Source organism: Sprattus sprattus (genome assembly GCF_963457725.1).
Source record: "Sprattus sprattus genome assembly, chromosome: 2".
Classification (NCBI taxonomy): domain Eukaryota; kingdom Metazoa; phylum Chordata; class Actinopteri; order Clupeiformes; family Clupeidae; genus Sprattus; species Sprattus sprattus.
Window position 1 is genome coordinate 22,314,516 of NC_137921.1, and position 17,345 is coordinate 22,331,860.

At 42.2% G+C, this 17,345-nt stretch overlaps 1 protein-coding gene across 1 annotated transcript; it reads left to right on the forward strand.

The window, feature by feature from the left end:
• The first annotated feature begins 1,049 nt into the window (after window positions 1-1,049).
• ccdc25 (coiled-coil domain containing 25) lies at window positions 1,050-5,258 on the forward strand. Its single transcript, XM_080860664.1, has 9 exons — window positions 1,050-1,218; window positions 1,777-1,824; window positions 1,924-1,963; window positions 2,129-2,180; window positions 2,368-2,443; window positions 2,524-2,627; window positions 3,967-4,169; window positions 4,408-4,453; window positions 4,547-5,258. The coding sequence occupies exons 1-9, from the start codon at window positions 1,194-1,196 to the stop codon at window positions 4,574-4,576; spliced, it is 624 nt and encodes a 207-aa protein (XP_080716790.1). The 5' UTR covers window positions 1,050-1,193; the 3' UTR covers window positions 4,577-5,258.
• Window positions 5,259-17,345: the final 12,087 nt, after the last annotated feature.

The following is a 17,345-nucleotide window of genomic DNA, read 5'->3' on the forward strand; positions in this document are numbered from 1 at the left end:
GCTAAAATGTGTGGTGCTAAAATAAGCACTGTAACAACAAATACCGTGTCAACTGTGCCTGAAATAAATACAAACATTTAAAATATATATTGATAACGATGAAAAGACTATTTCAGCTATGTTGCACGTAAAAGCAACCCGATTATGTTAACCAACTTAGCCCTATGATCCCAGCTAGCTGACTGGTTTGTTAACCTAGTTTGCCTCCAACCAGCTCTTGCAGCTATTAAGCTATTGCGCAATTAAACAGACATAGTAGTTCTGCAATGTTTTCTGCATATCCCATCATCATTAAAAAACTTATGTAACTGGAAAAAAGGCTGCATCGCAGTTATGAAAAGTCTGGGGTGAACATTTCTGCAACTACTACATTAGCTGAAATAGCCGAAACGGCATTCCAGCTAATAAGTAACTGAACAAGCAAAACAGAACATCGGTTTTAACATAAAACTATATTCTGTTCAGTAGGTCTAAAAGTTACCTAAACTCTCAGTAAATTGTTTATGGTGGGGAAAACTTACATGTTAAACACGAAGCAACAAAAAAACTATCCACACTGCTTCATTCAGCTGATACTGAGTAACCCGCTCAAAACAAGTATGCCTGTCCTCTTGACCGCGGTTCACGACTTGTTTTGAATAACGCGCGCGAACGCGGGATTGTGCAACGCAATGACTCTAAAAAGTCATTGGTGCAACGATAGACCGTCTGGGCGTAGCCAAGTTGCGTGAATCACAGAATCAACAGTGTATATAGAGGAAGTTCAATGCTTCACACATTTCAAAGTAAAAGTAACGATTTTCGTTCATGAGATGGATCAAATTGTAAAGCTTATTTTGACCAACGACAGTAAAAACAGCCATGTGCAAATATGTTCAATGTCCTATGATGACTTTGCTTTCTGTCATCGCTCCGTATGCTTTAGCTTTTAGTTTAAACATTCCGGATACATAACATCCTATTTTAAAATGTCTTTTTCGTTGATGCCTACTACACTGCACCACGGATATGTAGACTTTTTCCTAATACATCTCTTCCGGTATCGCTTCATGAACGGCTAGGTTGTCTCCACCTTTGCTATTTATTTTGTGGTAAACGTTGTGTATCTGTCACTTTTAAAGCAAACTGACATCTTTGTAACGACATAGTGTGCGTTGTCATAGTGGATTAGCAACTTTATTGTTTTATTCAAGATGGTATTTTACTTCACAAGCGCTGGTGAGTAGCTTTCACAAGCTAACCTTAACGTTACTCGAACCACCCCAAGCTAGCCATTAACCAGGTGGGCCAGTAGGCTAGTAAAGGGAGAGCATGCCATGCCACTTCTGATCAGAATAGTTTAATTTTACGTTCTTACAAATCAGCTGTTACTCTGACTTAATACATATAAATAATATAGATAAATATTTACTGGACTTCAGGAATGATGTTTTGGAAACTAATAGCCCAGCTAGCTAACTTGAACTGCAACGTCTGTTTGACTAGACTGCTTGCTATTTGCCTAACGTTAGCTGTTGTCGTTACTTTGTGACTTGTCAACAACTAACTGTATTTAAGATAATTTAGCCACTAATGTCTTGTCTTGTGTGATAACTTAAACGTAGAACTTAAGTTACTCTCGAAAGAGCCAGCGCAGCAAATCTGTCAGTTAATGAAATATGAGCTTTTCCAGGTGTCATTCTTATTCCTGAAACAATATACCTGCCCGCAGTTAATTGACTGTGCCAGTGCCACATACACGGCATTTTACTGACTGGTACTATCTGTTTATGACAGTTGTGACTCCACCTTACACGATCTACATGGGAAAAGACAAATATGAAAGTAAGTGGCTCTTGTCAATAGCATATATCATCTTCGCTGTGAATAATTTAATAATATAACAAAGCTTTACTCTTAAACTTAATTGTTTCCTGTATTAAGATGAAGACCTCATAAAATATGGATGGCCCGAAGATATTTGGTGAGCAAAATGATCCTTGTATACAAACATTTAATGTCACAAATACATATAGGCATTCGTTTACGAAAGTGTCCACAAGGTGGCCGGTGAGATGATGTAATACTAAATGGAAATACTAGGAACCGCGTTGTGACTTTGCTTGAACCTAACTTGGGTATTTTACAGGTTTCATGTGGACAAGCTATCCTCTGCCCACGTGTACCTCAGAATGCCTAAGGTACATGCCGTTCCAGTTCCATCTAATTCACATACTTAGTTAAAAACGTGATCACAAACCTCTTGTGATAAAGAGTGGTACTATGTGTAACAATATACCATTGTCTAGGATCTTGCTCTAGCACCTGTATTAAGCAAATAGGCATAGACTGGACATAGATTAACTTGACACATACTCTCATTCCAAGGGTAAAACTATTGATGCCATCCCTAAAGAGGTCTTGATTGATTGTGCACAGCTGGTGAAAAATAACAGCATTCAAGGTAAATACTGATTCAATCACCAATAACCTTCCTATCAGCATTAACTATTTACAGGACTGATTATGATTTTTTTTTCTTAGGCTGCAAGATGAATAACATCAATGTTGTGTACACCCCTTGGAGCAACCTCAAGAAAACAGGAGACATGGATGTTGGCCAGATAGGCTTCTTCCGGCACAAGGAGGCAAGTCTTTTCTCTGTTGCCTCATTAAGTACACAATGTATTGTGCATGGACTTTATACAACTATAAATCGTCTAATCAGACTTCTTATACTTCCACCATTCAAGGAATATTGCCTTGTTTCAGTATCAGGCCTAGGACATTTTTTTGTGTTTCCTGTTTCAGCCCTGAAAAAATTAGGGTAGGTAGGGATTATCTTTTTTTTTATCATTATAATTTTTTTTTTTAAACAATTGTGACGGACCGAGCCCCCGGTAATCGTCTATCCGTGGGTATGGCAACAAGCTCAAGTATCCAAACATTATTTCACAAACTCATTAATTCCATTCCATCAGGCATTCACAAATCTCACAAAGAACATAATTCTGTTAAGCCTCTAAAGCAGTGGTCCCTAAACTTTTTAGGCCCAAGATCTACCTATTGAGGCGAGAGAAAAAGACTGTCCAGACTCCAAACTGCACTTACAGCTTATCTTTGTATTGGGCCTAGTTGTAATGGAATTAAATCAAACACTTTTGTCCAGCTTTCAAATTGATGTGACCAAGAAAACATTTAACCAGGGGTTCTCAATTATATCAATTATCAATCCATCTCAAACTATAATTTTTCTAAATTATTTCCACAGCCCATATAGAACCACAGACAGCAATTATTGTATTAGTTTAACGCTGAAACTATGTGTCAGATTTTCATCTTCATATCCAATTGGAAATCTCTAGCTGTCTGCAATACCGCTCGCGGCCACTACGTAACTTTGGCGCTCTCACACTTGCCATGCGTACACAATAATATAAAGCACACGCAGCATCTACTGTTTGGGCAAACCTGGATACAGGGCTGTTAACGATGTGTTTTTCGCCTGGAAGTCTCTAGAAATATGGCACCTTATTCAATTTCAAGTTCAATTTAAGAATCCTCCTGAGAACACTTCAGCTGTGTTCAGAGATATTTCTGTCTATGGTCTTCCGAAGTCCATAAGAAAACAGTTAGAAAACGCGGCCCACCCCAAATAAAAAGTCTAGGGTCGGCAGTGTTTTTTAGGGTCGGTCGGGAAACAGGAAACACAACTTTTATTTCCTAGGCCTCAGCACATTTGCCTTGTTTCAGTCAGTATCAATTATTTTATTACCATTTTGTTTTGTTACCATTTTAATTCTAGTTGTACAGACCTTCTGAAGGATGTACACAATCTATCTGTATCTGCATGTTGACCTAACCTTATCATGCAGCCATTTCAACCTCAGTCTTGACTTATATAGACAGTACTACCAGAACAAACCTCAAGTGCATGTGTCATTAGTATATACCAATGGAATGTTGTTTGTTTGGGTTTTTAAACAGGTTAAAACTGTCGCAGTTGAGAAGAAGATCAATGAGATCACCAACCGTCTGGAGAAGACAAAAGATGAGCGATACCCAGACCTGGCAGCAGAGAAAGAGGACCGCGACCGAGAGGAGCGAAATGAGAAGAAAGTACTAGTTCAGGACCAGAAGAAAAAGGAGAAGGAAGATGTGAAGAAAAGGAAGGAGGTGGAGGACATGAGGTAAACAAACAGACAAAGGAAAACACAAATATATCCACACAGCGGGTGAAGTCAAGCTGGAAGCTCTCCCCTCAAATGTCAGCCGAACTATTTTCCCAGTCAAAATGTTCCCACTCTTACCCTTTCTTTTAGTCTTCTTGAGTGAGTTTATCTGATTCATTTAATTGGAGTTCCACGTCTTTCCTATTTGTTGCTAAAAACAAAATAAATTTGAAATGTCATCTCTTTCCTCTTGCAGGAGTTACTCGTCTCTCATGAAGAGTGAAAACATGACCACAAATGAGGTAACTTTGCTTGGAAACGATGTGGGAATGAAGTGATCTCATTCGTCTGCTCAGATTGTGACTTGGCTCTTTGGTTTGTTTTTCGCCCGACAGGACGGAAACGACTCGGACGACTTCATGTAGAGACGGGGGCGCTCTGGGGGCGTGAGGCGAGGGAGCGGGAGACGTCTTTCCATACCGTTACTCTGACCACTGCTGCCGTGCGCCCACGTCAAGGGCATCGGGGGCGGGCATTTGCAATTGTGCGTTGATGAACAGATGAACTTGGTCACTGCGTGATTGAAAAAATAAACAGTCGTGCCAATGAAGCACAATACCAAGACTATGTCAGTGCTCAAACAGCTACACTTTGTACGGAGCTACAAAATCTAACAACAACTACAAAATCTAACAACAATAATAACAACAACAACAACAACAACAAACCAAGATCACCACTGGTCTCTCTTAACCAGGCCTGCTGAAATTGCAGAAAATACCTGTGATGGTTTGAGGTCTTTGTTAAAATGAATAACGAATACGTCCTTAATCCTGGAACTTTGCAGTCCTTAACTCTGAAGATGTCTCTGTCATTTGGTAATGTCAGTGCTGCATGAAGACCTAAATACACGGCCAATGGTCCTGCTCTGGCTCTGTCTCCCTGGCGATGGGTTAACACGTAAACAGGAACATATGTATCATTTACATCACCATGAGTGCTGCTCCGCAGAGTCAGGACCCAGAGAGTAACCTCATGTTGTGAAATTCTATCTAGGATTTGCTCTTGTCAGTGTGACAGAGGATGGTGACCGGTCCAAATAAAGCTTTACCACCTTTTTTGCGCCTTGTTATGTATTCTGTCAGTGAGTTTGTCATGTTACTGGAGTGAAATGATGATGTGTTGCCATTGCAAATCATGTAAAGAGAAAGCATTATTCGAATGCCCTTGAGGACAAATAGATGTCATGATGAATTAAATAGGTTTGGGGAAACCGGTGCATTCATTGTGACTGATTTTTTTTTTTTTATAGGTGAAATGCCAGTTCATGGCTTCCAAGTAAACAACCGAATGGTATGCAGAGAACATTGCTTAGAGTCACAGGCACGGGGCCAGATGACAGGAATTGTCATCTCCAATGTGTTTCCAGTAACTGATCATTTTCCCTGGCAGCTGCATAAGCAGTCTTTTTTCTGTTGTTTTTTTTCGATCAGCATGTGATTCTGCTTTACGGTGCCTGAATCGATCATTGTCATTGCCTGACTGTAGGAGCGCTCTACCCCCACGTAGTACTGCCTGACTTGCTGCCATTTCACAAAGACCGTCAAGACAATTTATGTGAACATCAGGCAGTCGTATGTGGGGACTTGTGTGGACAGGCATTGTTCATGTCCCCTCTCATGGTGTGCCCAAGACTAAGGCCATTAGTGTACGCCATTTCCCCTCATTAAAACATCCTATTATGATGAGCAAATGAGTTTGCTGTCCTTGCTGAACTGACAGAATGTGCTTCAACATAATGTTTCAAGTTCTTGGCTGAGTGTTTTTTTTAGCAACACTGAGTGTAATTATGCTTAATCCTGGTATCCTTAGTTCCTTTTGGTGGCACTAATCATGCCTCTTTCTTAGCTTTTACCTCTGTGCTCTTGGTAGTTCATGCAGACAACAATAACAATACCCTAAATGGCAGAAATGGAATCAGTGTGTTGGGGTTGAAGAGTTAACTAGGCTTAAAAGAGCTCAGAAAGGATCATTAACAAACTAAATGATTCACAGAAATCTCACGTTTACACAACAACTGCAAGATTAGTGTATAAATATTGCACATTTGATATAGTGCGAGACCATTCCAGTAATAGAATCGTATTCTTGGCAAATGGCCTGAAGTCTCATAGTGACCATTCATTATTAGATGTTTCTGTACTCTACTATAGAAAACAATAAGTATGTATCTTTAGGGGAGTTTTTCTCTTATTTGGGCTTGTTGGGTAAAAGAAAACTTGTGTGAGGAAAGAATTAAGGCTATTCTTTGAAAGGTTTTTAGTAGAGCAGATATCGTTAGCACAGAGAGTTCTGTCATATTATTATATTATTTTCTGTTTAAAAAGTATGTTTGTGCTCTGTTCCTTGTAACTCAAAATTCAACTGAAATGTGTGTCTGTCGGTCTACTGGCAGTCTATGTCAGAATTAAGTATTTGCAAGTACTTGAGTTTTTGAAACACAGAATGCTCCATTCAAGGGAAAACACTTCCCGGGTTGGTATAAAAAGAGCATAAAGTAGTGTTGTTTGGTTCAGTTCAGAGATAAACCATATTTGGTCTGCAGATTACAAAAAGTTCGCCTTCATATCATTTTTAACTAAACGCCACTAGATGGCAGCTTTGACCTATAAAGTTTACCTCAGTGATGAAGTGGAAACACTGGACTGGACAAACAACCTTAGCTTTCTGTGTTGCAATATAAATGTAGCATTAACAAATACTAAGGGAATGTTTAGCATATAAATGCAAGAACAGTGTACATAATGCATTTAGGCATGTACTGTGAGGAGGCTTACCCTTGTCTTAAAACTGTCATGTCTCATTCCCTTTGGTGCTGCTTTCAGTATGCTGACTCTGGTGTAACTGACAGACATTGTATTGTCTCCTAGTAAGTGCATTGACATATAAGGAAATAATCACTCTAAAAATATGGAGAGATATTAAGCCACTTTAAGCCCTGTTAGGGCAAAATCTCTGCTTGAGGGGGGTATTTGGTTGGGTTTAGGGCAATGGCTTAACATTCAAAGTACTAATAACTTAAGTGGTATCTATTTAAATAAATGACTTCTTATCCTTCTGATCCCACACATAACCTTTTAAATAGTTATTTTAGACCAAATATAAAAACCTAAAGTAAATGAAAAACTCTATTAAAACCCAAATGACCTTCTTCACTCTTTTTTCAATTACACTGTTTTTGTTGTTTTTTGGGGTGTGTGGGTTAGCACACGGAATTTTCAGCTAACGAGCTGCTGTCTGCATGGAGTCTCAAGTGGAAAAAATAAATGTGTCTCTGCCAGGGCGCGTCTAATTTAAGCTGAGTAGGGAAGACAAAAGGCTTCACCCAGAAATACACGAGACAATAACTTGGCCGCACTGTGCCGAGGCCCGGCACTCTCTCGGAGGACAAATGAGGACAGGGGGCCTTAGCAGGGCGGCCATCCAACGCTGTCAGAACGGATCTATTCTGAATCCATAACTAAAATGGATGCCCAGGTCTCCAAGGCAGCATTCAGCTTTACAAACATCTCTGCCAGCTTTTGATTAAGCACTCTGTAATGTACCCACTGGGGAAGACGTTTTGAGACAGTGGCAAGCCAACAGGTGTGCGGAGGGGAGAAAAAAAATCCCATCATCGACATAATTTCTGAAAACTTGAAAAAGAAACGATCTATTCAGATACAGCGAGTTAAAGGGTCTGGATATTGATATTTTTTTTATATACAGTAATTGTGAATTTTAACCTTGTGACACATCATCTGTCCAAACACATCATCTATCTGCCATATTCTTTTCATGTGCACTTGGCTCTCAGAGAAGACACTGAAGAATGGCTTCAGTGTGCAGGAGAGGCGTCTACGTACTGGCAGAGAGAGCAGAGCTCGGTCTGGAAACTATGACCCCTCTGCCGCCTCTCCTGGTGTCCCTCACAGAGGTCCAGGTTGTGTTTATAGGAAACTTTCAGTCATCCCCTCACCCAGCCACATGGCATTATCCAGACAGAACAAGCCGAGCACCCTGGTCCCCTCTGCTACGTGAAGACCAGAACAGACCAGATATTTGGTGAGCAAAATGATCCATATGTATATGCCGACGTCTCCGGGTGGAGACGTCGGAACCGGCCTTGACTTGGAGGAACAGCCAGTGGAGCTGTTTTTAGTGTGAAAGCAAATTGTTCCTAATTCACTTTAGCTCCAGAAAGTCAACATGGCCAAGCATGTTTGATGTAGTGCAGGGCTGCTGGGTAATAACGAACAGGTTCTCTTTTTTTCCCCAAACTGTAACCATATTCTTGGTCAGCCCTTTTTCATTTCCTTCCTGTTTCAGTGTGTTTTGTGCGTTTAGGAAAATGTTAAAAATTCTGCTGACCCCAGCGAGTCATTAGCTTCCTGGGTGTTATGGAAAAAAAATAATTGGGAGACGTGCGAGGGACAACTTGATGGCAAGGTGGTGCTTGTATTTGCATTCCAATCACACATTTTTGCGAGCTGTTGGGTCCCCTGCAGGGCCCCAAACACTCCATGTTCATTCCAACGCCATGCAGCTGAACAGTGGCCAGAGAGTGGGGGGACTAGATGGCCCCCGACAAACGATCCAGCAGAGCTGAAGTTTCTCTGCACCGCCACAGACACAAGAGAGCGCACACGCACAGCTTCCTTTCCCAGGATAAAGGCACGGCTATGTGCTGCCAAAGGCAAGTGTGGGAGCCTTTCTCAAATTCTCCACCATGGAGTCCAAAAACTTACTGCATGATACCTTATCAGGGGCCTGTAATTTCCTGTTGAGAGTGTGAGAGACAAAGAGTTAGAGAGAGAGAGTGAGAGACAGAGAGTGAAAGACACAACGGAGGAGAATGTCCTGGTAGATGTGGCCTGGGAGTGGACCAAAGTTTCTTCACTCCAGCACTGGTCATAACAGACGTCTGTCTTTTTGAAGCTGAAGAGAGACCACACACCAACATGGACGAGACCTCAGAGACATGGACACAGGAGGAGGAAGGCAGCGGATAGGCAGAGGGATATAGAAAGATAGAGAGAGAGAGAGACAGAGGGAGAGAGAGAGAGAGAGGGAGATAGAAAGAGAGAGTGAGAGAGAGCGAGAGAGAAGAGGGAGAGAGGGAGACTGCGTGGGAGGACCATAGGCGGCACAGGGGTGCGGACTACCACACAAACAAAGGGGGATGTTCAGCTCCACTGTGGTCCCCCCCCACCCACCTTCTCTCTCTCTCTGCTGTTTGGCCAGAGCAGATGGAGCCTCCAACTAAAGCAAACAAAGCCATAAAAACCAAGGCCAGGGAGTCAGCCCACTGGAGACGGCCGGTCCTGATGTAAAGGAATATGGCACACACCTGGGGGTTATAGAACTCTTCCTGTGCATGAGGGAGAAGAGCAGCATAGCCCACGACGGCTAGTTTAACTGTCTCCCTTGGTGACTCTGAAGGTAGGTACCAAGAGAGAAAAAAGAGGGAGCCAAAAGCATGATGGCGGAGAAAAAACAAAGCCAACAACTCACATCATGTCCAAGGGTCCCAATGAATGTCATTTTGAATGGTCCTGCATGCTTCTTATAAAAGTTTATGGAACCAATTTGTGTAGACTTTCGAAAACTTGTGCAGAGTGGAAATAACATGACCATCTTCAGAACATCTGGTACATGATCACATTTACGCAACAAAACCTTTAAAATGGAGGCTGCACCAAAAACACTATGCATGCAAAACCTCCGGAGGGGTTCAAAGGGATCCGAGGGTGAAAGTCACACCCTCAACAGCAGAGACTTCATTACAGCTCACTGGAGATGCTAGACACGCACTGAAAGGGTTAAAGTCACAGCTCAGCACATTTGTTCCTGAGGGTTCAGATTTCACAACATGACTCAGCCCCCAGGGGCAAGATAGCAGGCAGGGCTCCAGTTGGATTTATTGTCAGCATATTTTATCCTGCTGATTCACCCCGAGGGCCATTGACAGCTGTCTAAAATAACAAAGGTGGCTATGATGTCCTAGTTATCCTCATAACTTTCTGGGTTTTTGACCAAAACATGGCAAGTTTTTTATTCCCATAGAAGACTTCAGACTGTACTTGAGGCAATGTTGAACATTTTGCAGAAGGGGTGTGCACAATACCTGCACAGCAGAAACAGTCCCTGAAAGTACCAGAGGCCTGCGAAATATTTAGCATAGCCTAGAATTTGATGGTTTGAGGCTGAACACCTGTTGGCAGACCTGACCTAGGGTGTGTAGGGACTGCTTTGAGTGTTACAAGATTTAAACCACAGACTACTGATGAAATCTGAAAAAGCAGCGTCTGGTTAGCGATCTAAAATGTGCGCCATCTTTTTTAGAGCACCTCATAAAAAAATAATTTATTTTATTAGTCGCTTAGTGGAAGGTCTTCCCAGTCCTCTATGAGTCAAACACACAAAAATGTGCAGGAATTGCACAAGAGAGCACTTCAATCACCACATGAGGCGTCCCTTTGCTGCTCTCCAAGGTCACCTGTTTTTATGGTTCCCCTCATCTTTGCCATCATTTCACTGACATTCCTCTGGGCCACATAGACCACCAGAGGCCAAAATGGTTTCATTGGGAAGACCAAAACAGCTGAAGCCTTTACACTCATTTGTCACATGCGGCCTGTTAAAATAGTCTCCTGAGAAAAAATGGAGCTGAGATGGTGTGTATAAATAACACCTCCCTGGTCCCCCAAAGAAAGTCAGCAACACTCTGAGATGCCCACCATACACAAAAGTATACAAGATATTGCTTGCATTGTGCTGTTAAACTCAATGACACTGGAATTTAACCACAGTAACAGCGGTTGCAAAAACTGCCACATTTAGGGAGAGGCGTTGCTGCAGTCTTTCTGTCTGGAAGTCATTCCTAACATGTCGAAATCAGATTGTTTGTTCATATCCACTGTGGAGAGGGGAGGGGGTCGATTTTGGGTCAACATGGGGGCTGTACTTGTTGTTTGACTTGATGTGTGATGACTTTGCACATTTTATGAGTTCATGCAATAGTTAACGTGGAAAAGATGTACAGTAGTAGTCCCACATCCAAAAGAAAAACAATTAGCGATATAGCATGTATTACTTCATGCTGGGTTATTTCAGTTTACATGACTCTAAGACTCTCTTAGACTCTTGTTCTCTGGGCGCAAATTCAGATCAAATGGATTCTTACCGGACCATTGACATTCAATAGCTGAGCGCTGTCAGGCTAATGCTGTCAGAAGAGAACGGCTAACAAACTAATCCATCAGATGTCTGACAGTTTCATGACCAGGTGACTGCAGACTGACCTCCAGTTTTCCTGCAGAGTCATGGACAAACCAGTGGACTGTAAGCAAATTGACCACAAGTAAATTCCTCTCAGACACGCGGGACATGTGTTTTCTTGCCTGATCAGGTTTTCTTGCTAACTGCTATGCTAATTTCTCAGTGTTGCAGATGGGAAACAATGCCATTGACACAACGAGAATCGAATGTTCATCCCCACATGCCACACAATTCTAATGAGTCCACAACTGTGGAAATGGAAATGGTGACGTTTTACTCAAAAGCAATTATTTTCCATTGTTACCAGGGTTTTATACCGTGTCTGTCGAGGTCCATATTGGCATCAACATATTCCAGCTGCTTATCATCCCACTCCAGGCTAACATACACTGCACTACAGATCCTGTTTCAGAGGGCTGACACATGTGAGCTGGAATAAGCCGTCGTGTTTTGCAGGATGTAGGGTTGCATTTGGGCCATGAATCTGGGTTTTCCCTGGAAAAAGCTAAGAGATATTTTGGACATTTAAGAGACAGACCTTAAAGAAAATGTTTGATGTGAACACTAACAGTCCCATTGGTGTTGTGGACTGAGCTGCATTACGATGAGTCATGACTTTCACTCCTCCAGGTGTGCAAAACAAGGAAGTGAATGAATGCTGCATTTCATGCCATGCCAGTTGGGTTGGCATTCCCCCTCCCCCTCTCTCTCTCTCTCTCTCTCCCTCTCTCTCACTTTCTCTCCCTGTTTTTCTCACAGGTTTACAGGTTTGGCTTCTCGCATTTGTTTTGAGTGTTTCACACAGAGCATTTGGCCCTGTGTTTCTCTCTCTCTCTCACACACCACCATTTCCTTTCTCCCTTTATTGTTAGTACTGTCTGGCTTCAAAGGACATTTTGGGCTGTTTTTTGAAACCCTCAAACTCAAACAACAATAATAATATGACGTTACCACCACCCGTAATAGCCCCTGCCTAAAAGCCGCAGCTGTCTTAACAAGTCCTGACCCCCTTCTCTCTCTCTTCCTCCCTCCCTCCCTCGCTTTCTCTCCCTAGTATTCAGCATCTGGACTCGCTTAGTTGCATCTTGCCAGTCATGTCCTGTCCCTCCCCCCAGGGCTCCTCGCAGGCAAACCGCAGATGATGAACTCAGCAGAAAAGGCCGGGGGAGCGGGGAGCAGCAGCGGGCCCTCTGCTCCGGTCCTCTCCTCCCTGCCCGGCTCAACGCTGCCATTCCTGCCTGATTGCTATGGGAAGGCCCAGCCAGAGGGGCTCCCACGGCAGCAGCTGAGCAGACCCCAGGCTAGAGTGTGTGCTAATTTAATCTCAAAACGTGGGAGAGATGGGTAAAAGATATGTTGAAAATGTATTTGTGTGTACATGTGTAAATGGATTCAGATGGAGTGGCATGTGAAATACATATGTATGTCTGTATGTCTGTATGTATGTATGCATGTACATAGGTTGGGGTAATGGGGATTGTACACAGATGCCAGCTGACAGTAGGAATGCATCAGGCTCTGAGTGATCTAAGTGTTTTGGAGTCCACTGGGGATGTGCCAAAGAAGTGTGTAAGGGTGGCAAGCATCACGTGCATGTGTGCATGTGTGTGTGTGTGTGTGTGTGTGTGTGTGTGTGTGTCTGGTGTACTATTAGACAATCACTTTGTGTATATCCCCTCAGATTACCTTTGTATGTTTGTTGTTTTTTCAGTAGTTTGCTGATTCTGAGCTGATTCGAACTAAAGTAAATTCCTAAATACTCCCTATCTGTTCCCATGTAACCCTCGAAAGAATTTTGTGGAGAGGTGGACATCATCCAGTATAATTCCATTTTCTATTTTTTGGCTTTAGAATGTATGTCGTTACTGAGCTAGCAGGGCTTTGAGCAAATGCGCCTCAGATTTATGCGCGGCCTCTGGCCTGGTTTCTGCATACATTTCAAAAGCAGACAGTTGGAAGCAACTTCCCGTTTCGAAGTTGTCTGCGAATATAATGAATGATGACTCGAACTTAAATTGTTCCCAGATAATGTGTTTGCTCCGAGAACAATTGTGAAACCGACGTCTATCAATCAGATGCATGTGAAACATTCATTATGTTGAGCTACCAAAGCATCTATTGAATGAATGTGCGCCCGCTGTACTTTCCATCCAGACATTGTCCAGTTATCACAGTTTGATCTTTGGCTAAATGGTAATGATTTCATGCAGCCTCCTGGCAGTGAACAAAGTATTCATTCATGCTAACAGAGAGTTATCTGATTTGTCGACGAAACAAAGTTACAGATCAAGGGATGGCGATACTAAATCACACACGTCGTAGACGCCCTGCTTGGTCTGGTGTTGTGCGTGTCGCAGTGAAGGTCCCCACCGACCCATTATAGGCTCTTTAATTTATGCTGATACCGAAAGGAAGGGCACCCAAGAAAATAATGGACTTTGTGAAAGGGGGTTACCATTGATGTGGTCCAAATAAAACATAAACCCCTCCTCTGCGACGTGTGGGCAGGAATGGGACCTGTCCAACAATCCAAGTAAAAGGCACTTCAAAGCTGGCAGGCCTGTTTCGAGAGCAGCTGCGTTGCGCTCCACAAACCGGGGAGAAAATGAGAGACCCCCACACTGGGAGACCACCTGTGTGGATGAAAACGCTGTCACCGGCGCGGAGGTTCGCCCCGGCGGATGAAAATGACCACGCACGCTCCTCTTGTGATCTTGTGGCTTGCGGGGGAGACCTTTCCGCCCATGTGCATGGTGCATGATGACAGTAATGCATAACAGACTTTTGTGAGACCATTGTGTTTGAAATGGTATTGCTCTTTCACCTCTACACGCCGTTTAGTTTCAGCATAAATTCAAGCCATATTTTGTGTCGACTCGAAACGTGATCAGATTATGCGAAAGCATGATCGGGCCTTACTGACAATTATTTTTTACCTCTTTAAGACCCTATTAGTTTAAGCAGCAGCTGAACACTAAAATTCATTTAAGCTCAACATGAATTCATTGTGTTTCTTTGCAGTTTGTGGCTCTCCAAAGAGTTAAATGACTCATGAAAATGAGCATGGCAAAATGTACCTAAGGAACGTTAATTATTGTTGAAATGGCAACAACCAGCAGTCCTTTTTTAAGAGGATGTGGAAATAAAGTGATCCTTCGACAGCACTCTCTGCCAGACACTGTATACTATACTATAACCTCAACTGAATTTACTGAAGAGAGGAATACAGTCTGCTGAAGCATCTGCTGTGAATGAGTACAGATGATATTTATGCAACGTTTTATGTCAACATTTTGCAATATTCTCCATCTTAGGATACATGGATACTAAAACCACAAATTACTTTGTACCTCAGTGGTGACTCTGGTAAGTGTGTTGTGTGGGACACTTGGACAATGGCATCCAAACTCAAAAGTAAGATTGGTGATTTGCAGAATTGACCCAGTTAACTTGTGAAGATGGTTTAACTGAAATTGTTGATAGACAGTTTTACAGAGCCAGCCTTTCACCCATACAGAGGGGGTGAGGATGCAGCTTTGGTTGCTCAACTCCCCTCAATGTGTACAGTGGTACCCTCTGTTAGAAATGTTGCATCAGTTATGAATCAGCTTGTCCTTATTTGACTTATTTTTTTAAGCTTATGAATCTGGCTCGGTACACAGATATAAAATTAACTGTTTGAGTGATGTCTCTTCATATGTCCAAACCTTCAGGGTGTGTTTTCCTGAATATAAGAAATGTATTTATAATCCTGTCTTGGCCCACAGTAATGTGAATCTTCATGATATTGCACTTTTAAACATTTACATTTTCACTATGGTTTGGAATCTGTCAATATCAAAATCTTATTGGGCCCTATAAGAGTATCATACAGCTTACAGGCCTCCGTTGTGCAGATTTTCAGCCTTGGCATGATGTCAGTGCAGTGACCTTGCGGTTTTGTCAGGCCTACGTGTGTGTGTCTGTGTTTGAGCACCATAGACATGCAGCAGAGTTGGGTTCAACTTGAGGAGCCAGACTGAAACAGTGTTTACACAGCGTGATATACAATAACAATCTTCCAGACACCTGACATAATTCTCTTTGCAAGGTATTTGAACAGCTGTGTTCGCACAGGTACAGCTGAGGTACCAGTTTGGGTAAAGTACCATGACTTTGGTCACTACGTACTGGCAGTGGAAACAGACGTAATTGAGGAATCAGCCCGTAACACCTTTCCAAGGTCACTATTTCTTCAAGCAAGCTGTACCAAGTAGCCTGTCTGCTGACGATGTAAAGATGCTGACGTCAGTTTTAGTGGTGTATTAAGCTCAACGTGGCTTTGCTGAAAGGTACCAGAAGTAAGAATCTAAAAGTGCCCTGCAAATACAGATATGGAGAGTATAGGGGATACTTACCAAATAAGTAAAGAATGGAAAAGAAAAGGTTGGTTATTCGTGTGGCTGTGTGTGTTTGTGAGGGGGGTACCTTGCTATGTGCGTGATATGAGCATTGACTTCAGTAGTAAGACAAAGCTGTTTTAATTGTTGCCCAGATGGATAACCTTGAGTTCACCTCAGCTTTATTGCTTATAACAGTTATGTACTGAACATATAATCCAAGGTTATGCTGCCTGAAAACACAATCCAGATGTGTGAGAGAAAAAAAGTTTGTAATTCCAGACTCTTGTGGCTATTTTTCATCCTCAAAACATCTCTCTCCTCTCGTTATTTCACCACATTCATGGTAAGCTTAATTAATCTCATTAAGTAAGACCCATCTGTCATTGCAGTGAGCCCGAAGAGTGACATTGTCTCATTCCACAACAGCTCTCTTTCGCTAAAGATCACTGAAGGATAAAATAATCAAGTTTCACTGGCTGGCAGTGGAGAATGGAGTCATGCAATTAGATGCTATCTGTTTCCCCCATTTCAATTATCCTCTGAGTGCTGGCAAATGCAGGCATTCAAGAATGCTGTAATGTGACACAAGCCTTCTGAGGTAATACAATTTTCTGTACACTCAAGGAGAGGGAGAGGGCATAGAGCAGAGGGCACAAAAAAGAAATGCAGCCGTGAACGTCTCAGCTAATTTAAATATTCACATTTTACGGTAAATATGCCATCTGCAAATTTGTGCATGTGTGCATAAAGGTGATTGGGGCATAATATACAAGGCGGTGTGGTAAGAACTCATGATTAGAATGCATATTTCAACAGCAGTAACATCCAGCATGTGATTGGTGCTAACTCCAGTTCCTTATCCAGTCTCTTAATCACCTCTTTGTGTCTATTTTAGTTTCAAATGCAAACACAAGGGTAAAGAAAGTCTTCACCCTTTGTTGTGGCAGATGTTTCATTAAGTGCATGACAAGGAAAAGAATATGTGCGAAAGATATTCCACCAGGGGTAAAAAAGTCCCCATTGGCTGGGTTCTGAGTCTTAACATCTGGCTTCATTGACTCTGGCAGCTATTGTGTTTTCCATGAGGTGCAAAAACACAACGCCCTCTTACTTTTGGATATCTTGTTGAACAGTTGAAACCGAAATATGAACTTGTGTTTTTTCCAAAAATACAACTGTATTTATTTATACCATACAAAAGAGAATAAGTATACTTACTTCATGTTGGTGTTCATGGCAGAAAAGGAAAGTATTTAGCAGGCCTACATCCTTCACGGGTGCATAGCTGCATTTGATTTTCCTGTCTATAACATTCACTTTGGGCACCCTAGGTTGCTACCATGTGTGGTATTGAAGTTCTGACAAAGTAACTTTATATTGACTGCTTTTGAAATGCTCCACACGTAACATTTGTTCTCTTGGTCTGACAGAAGGTCAAACACACCTCCTCACCCCAGGATACAGTAAGCTCAAACATCTCCCAACCCAAAAA

Coding starts and splice junctions, on each gene's coding strand:
- ccdc25 (XM_080860664.1), top strand. CDS start 1,194: ATGGTATTTTACTTCACAAGCGCTG. Junction 2,628..3,966: donor GCTTCTTCCGGCACAAGGAG/GCAAGTCTTTTC, acceptor GTTTTTAAACAG/GTTAAAACTGTCGCAGTTGA. Junction 4,170..4,407: donor AAGGAGGTGGAGGACATGAG/GTAAACAAACAG, acceptor TTCCTCTTGCAG/GAGTTACTCGTCTCTCATGA.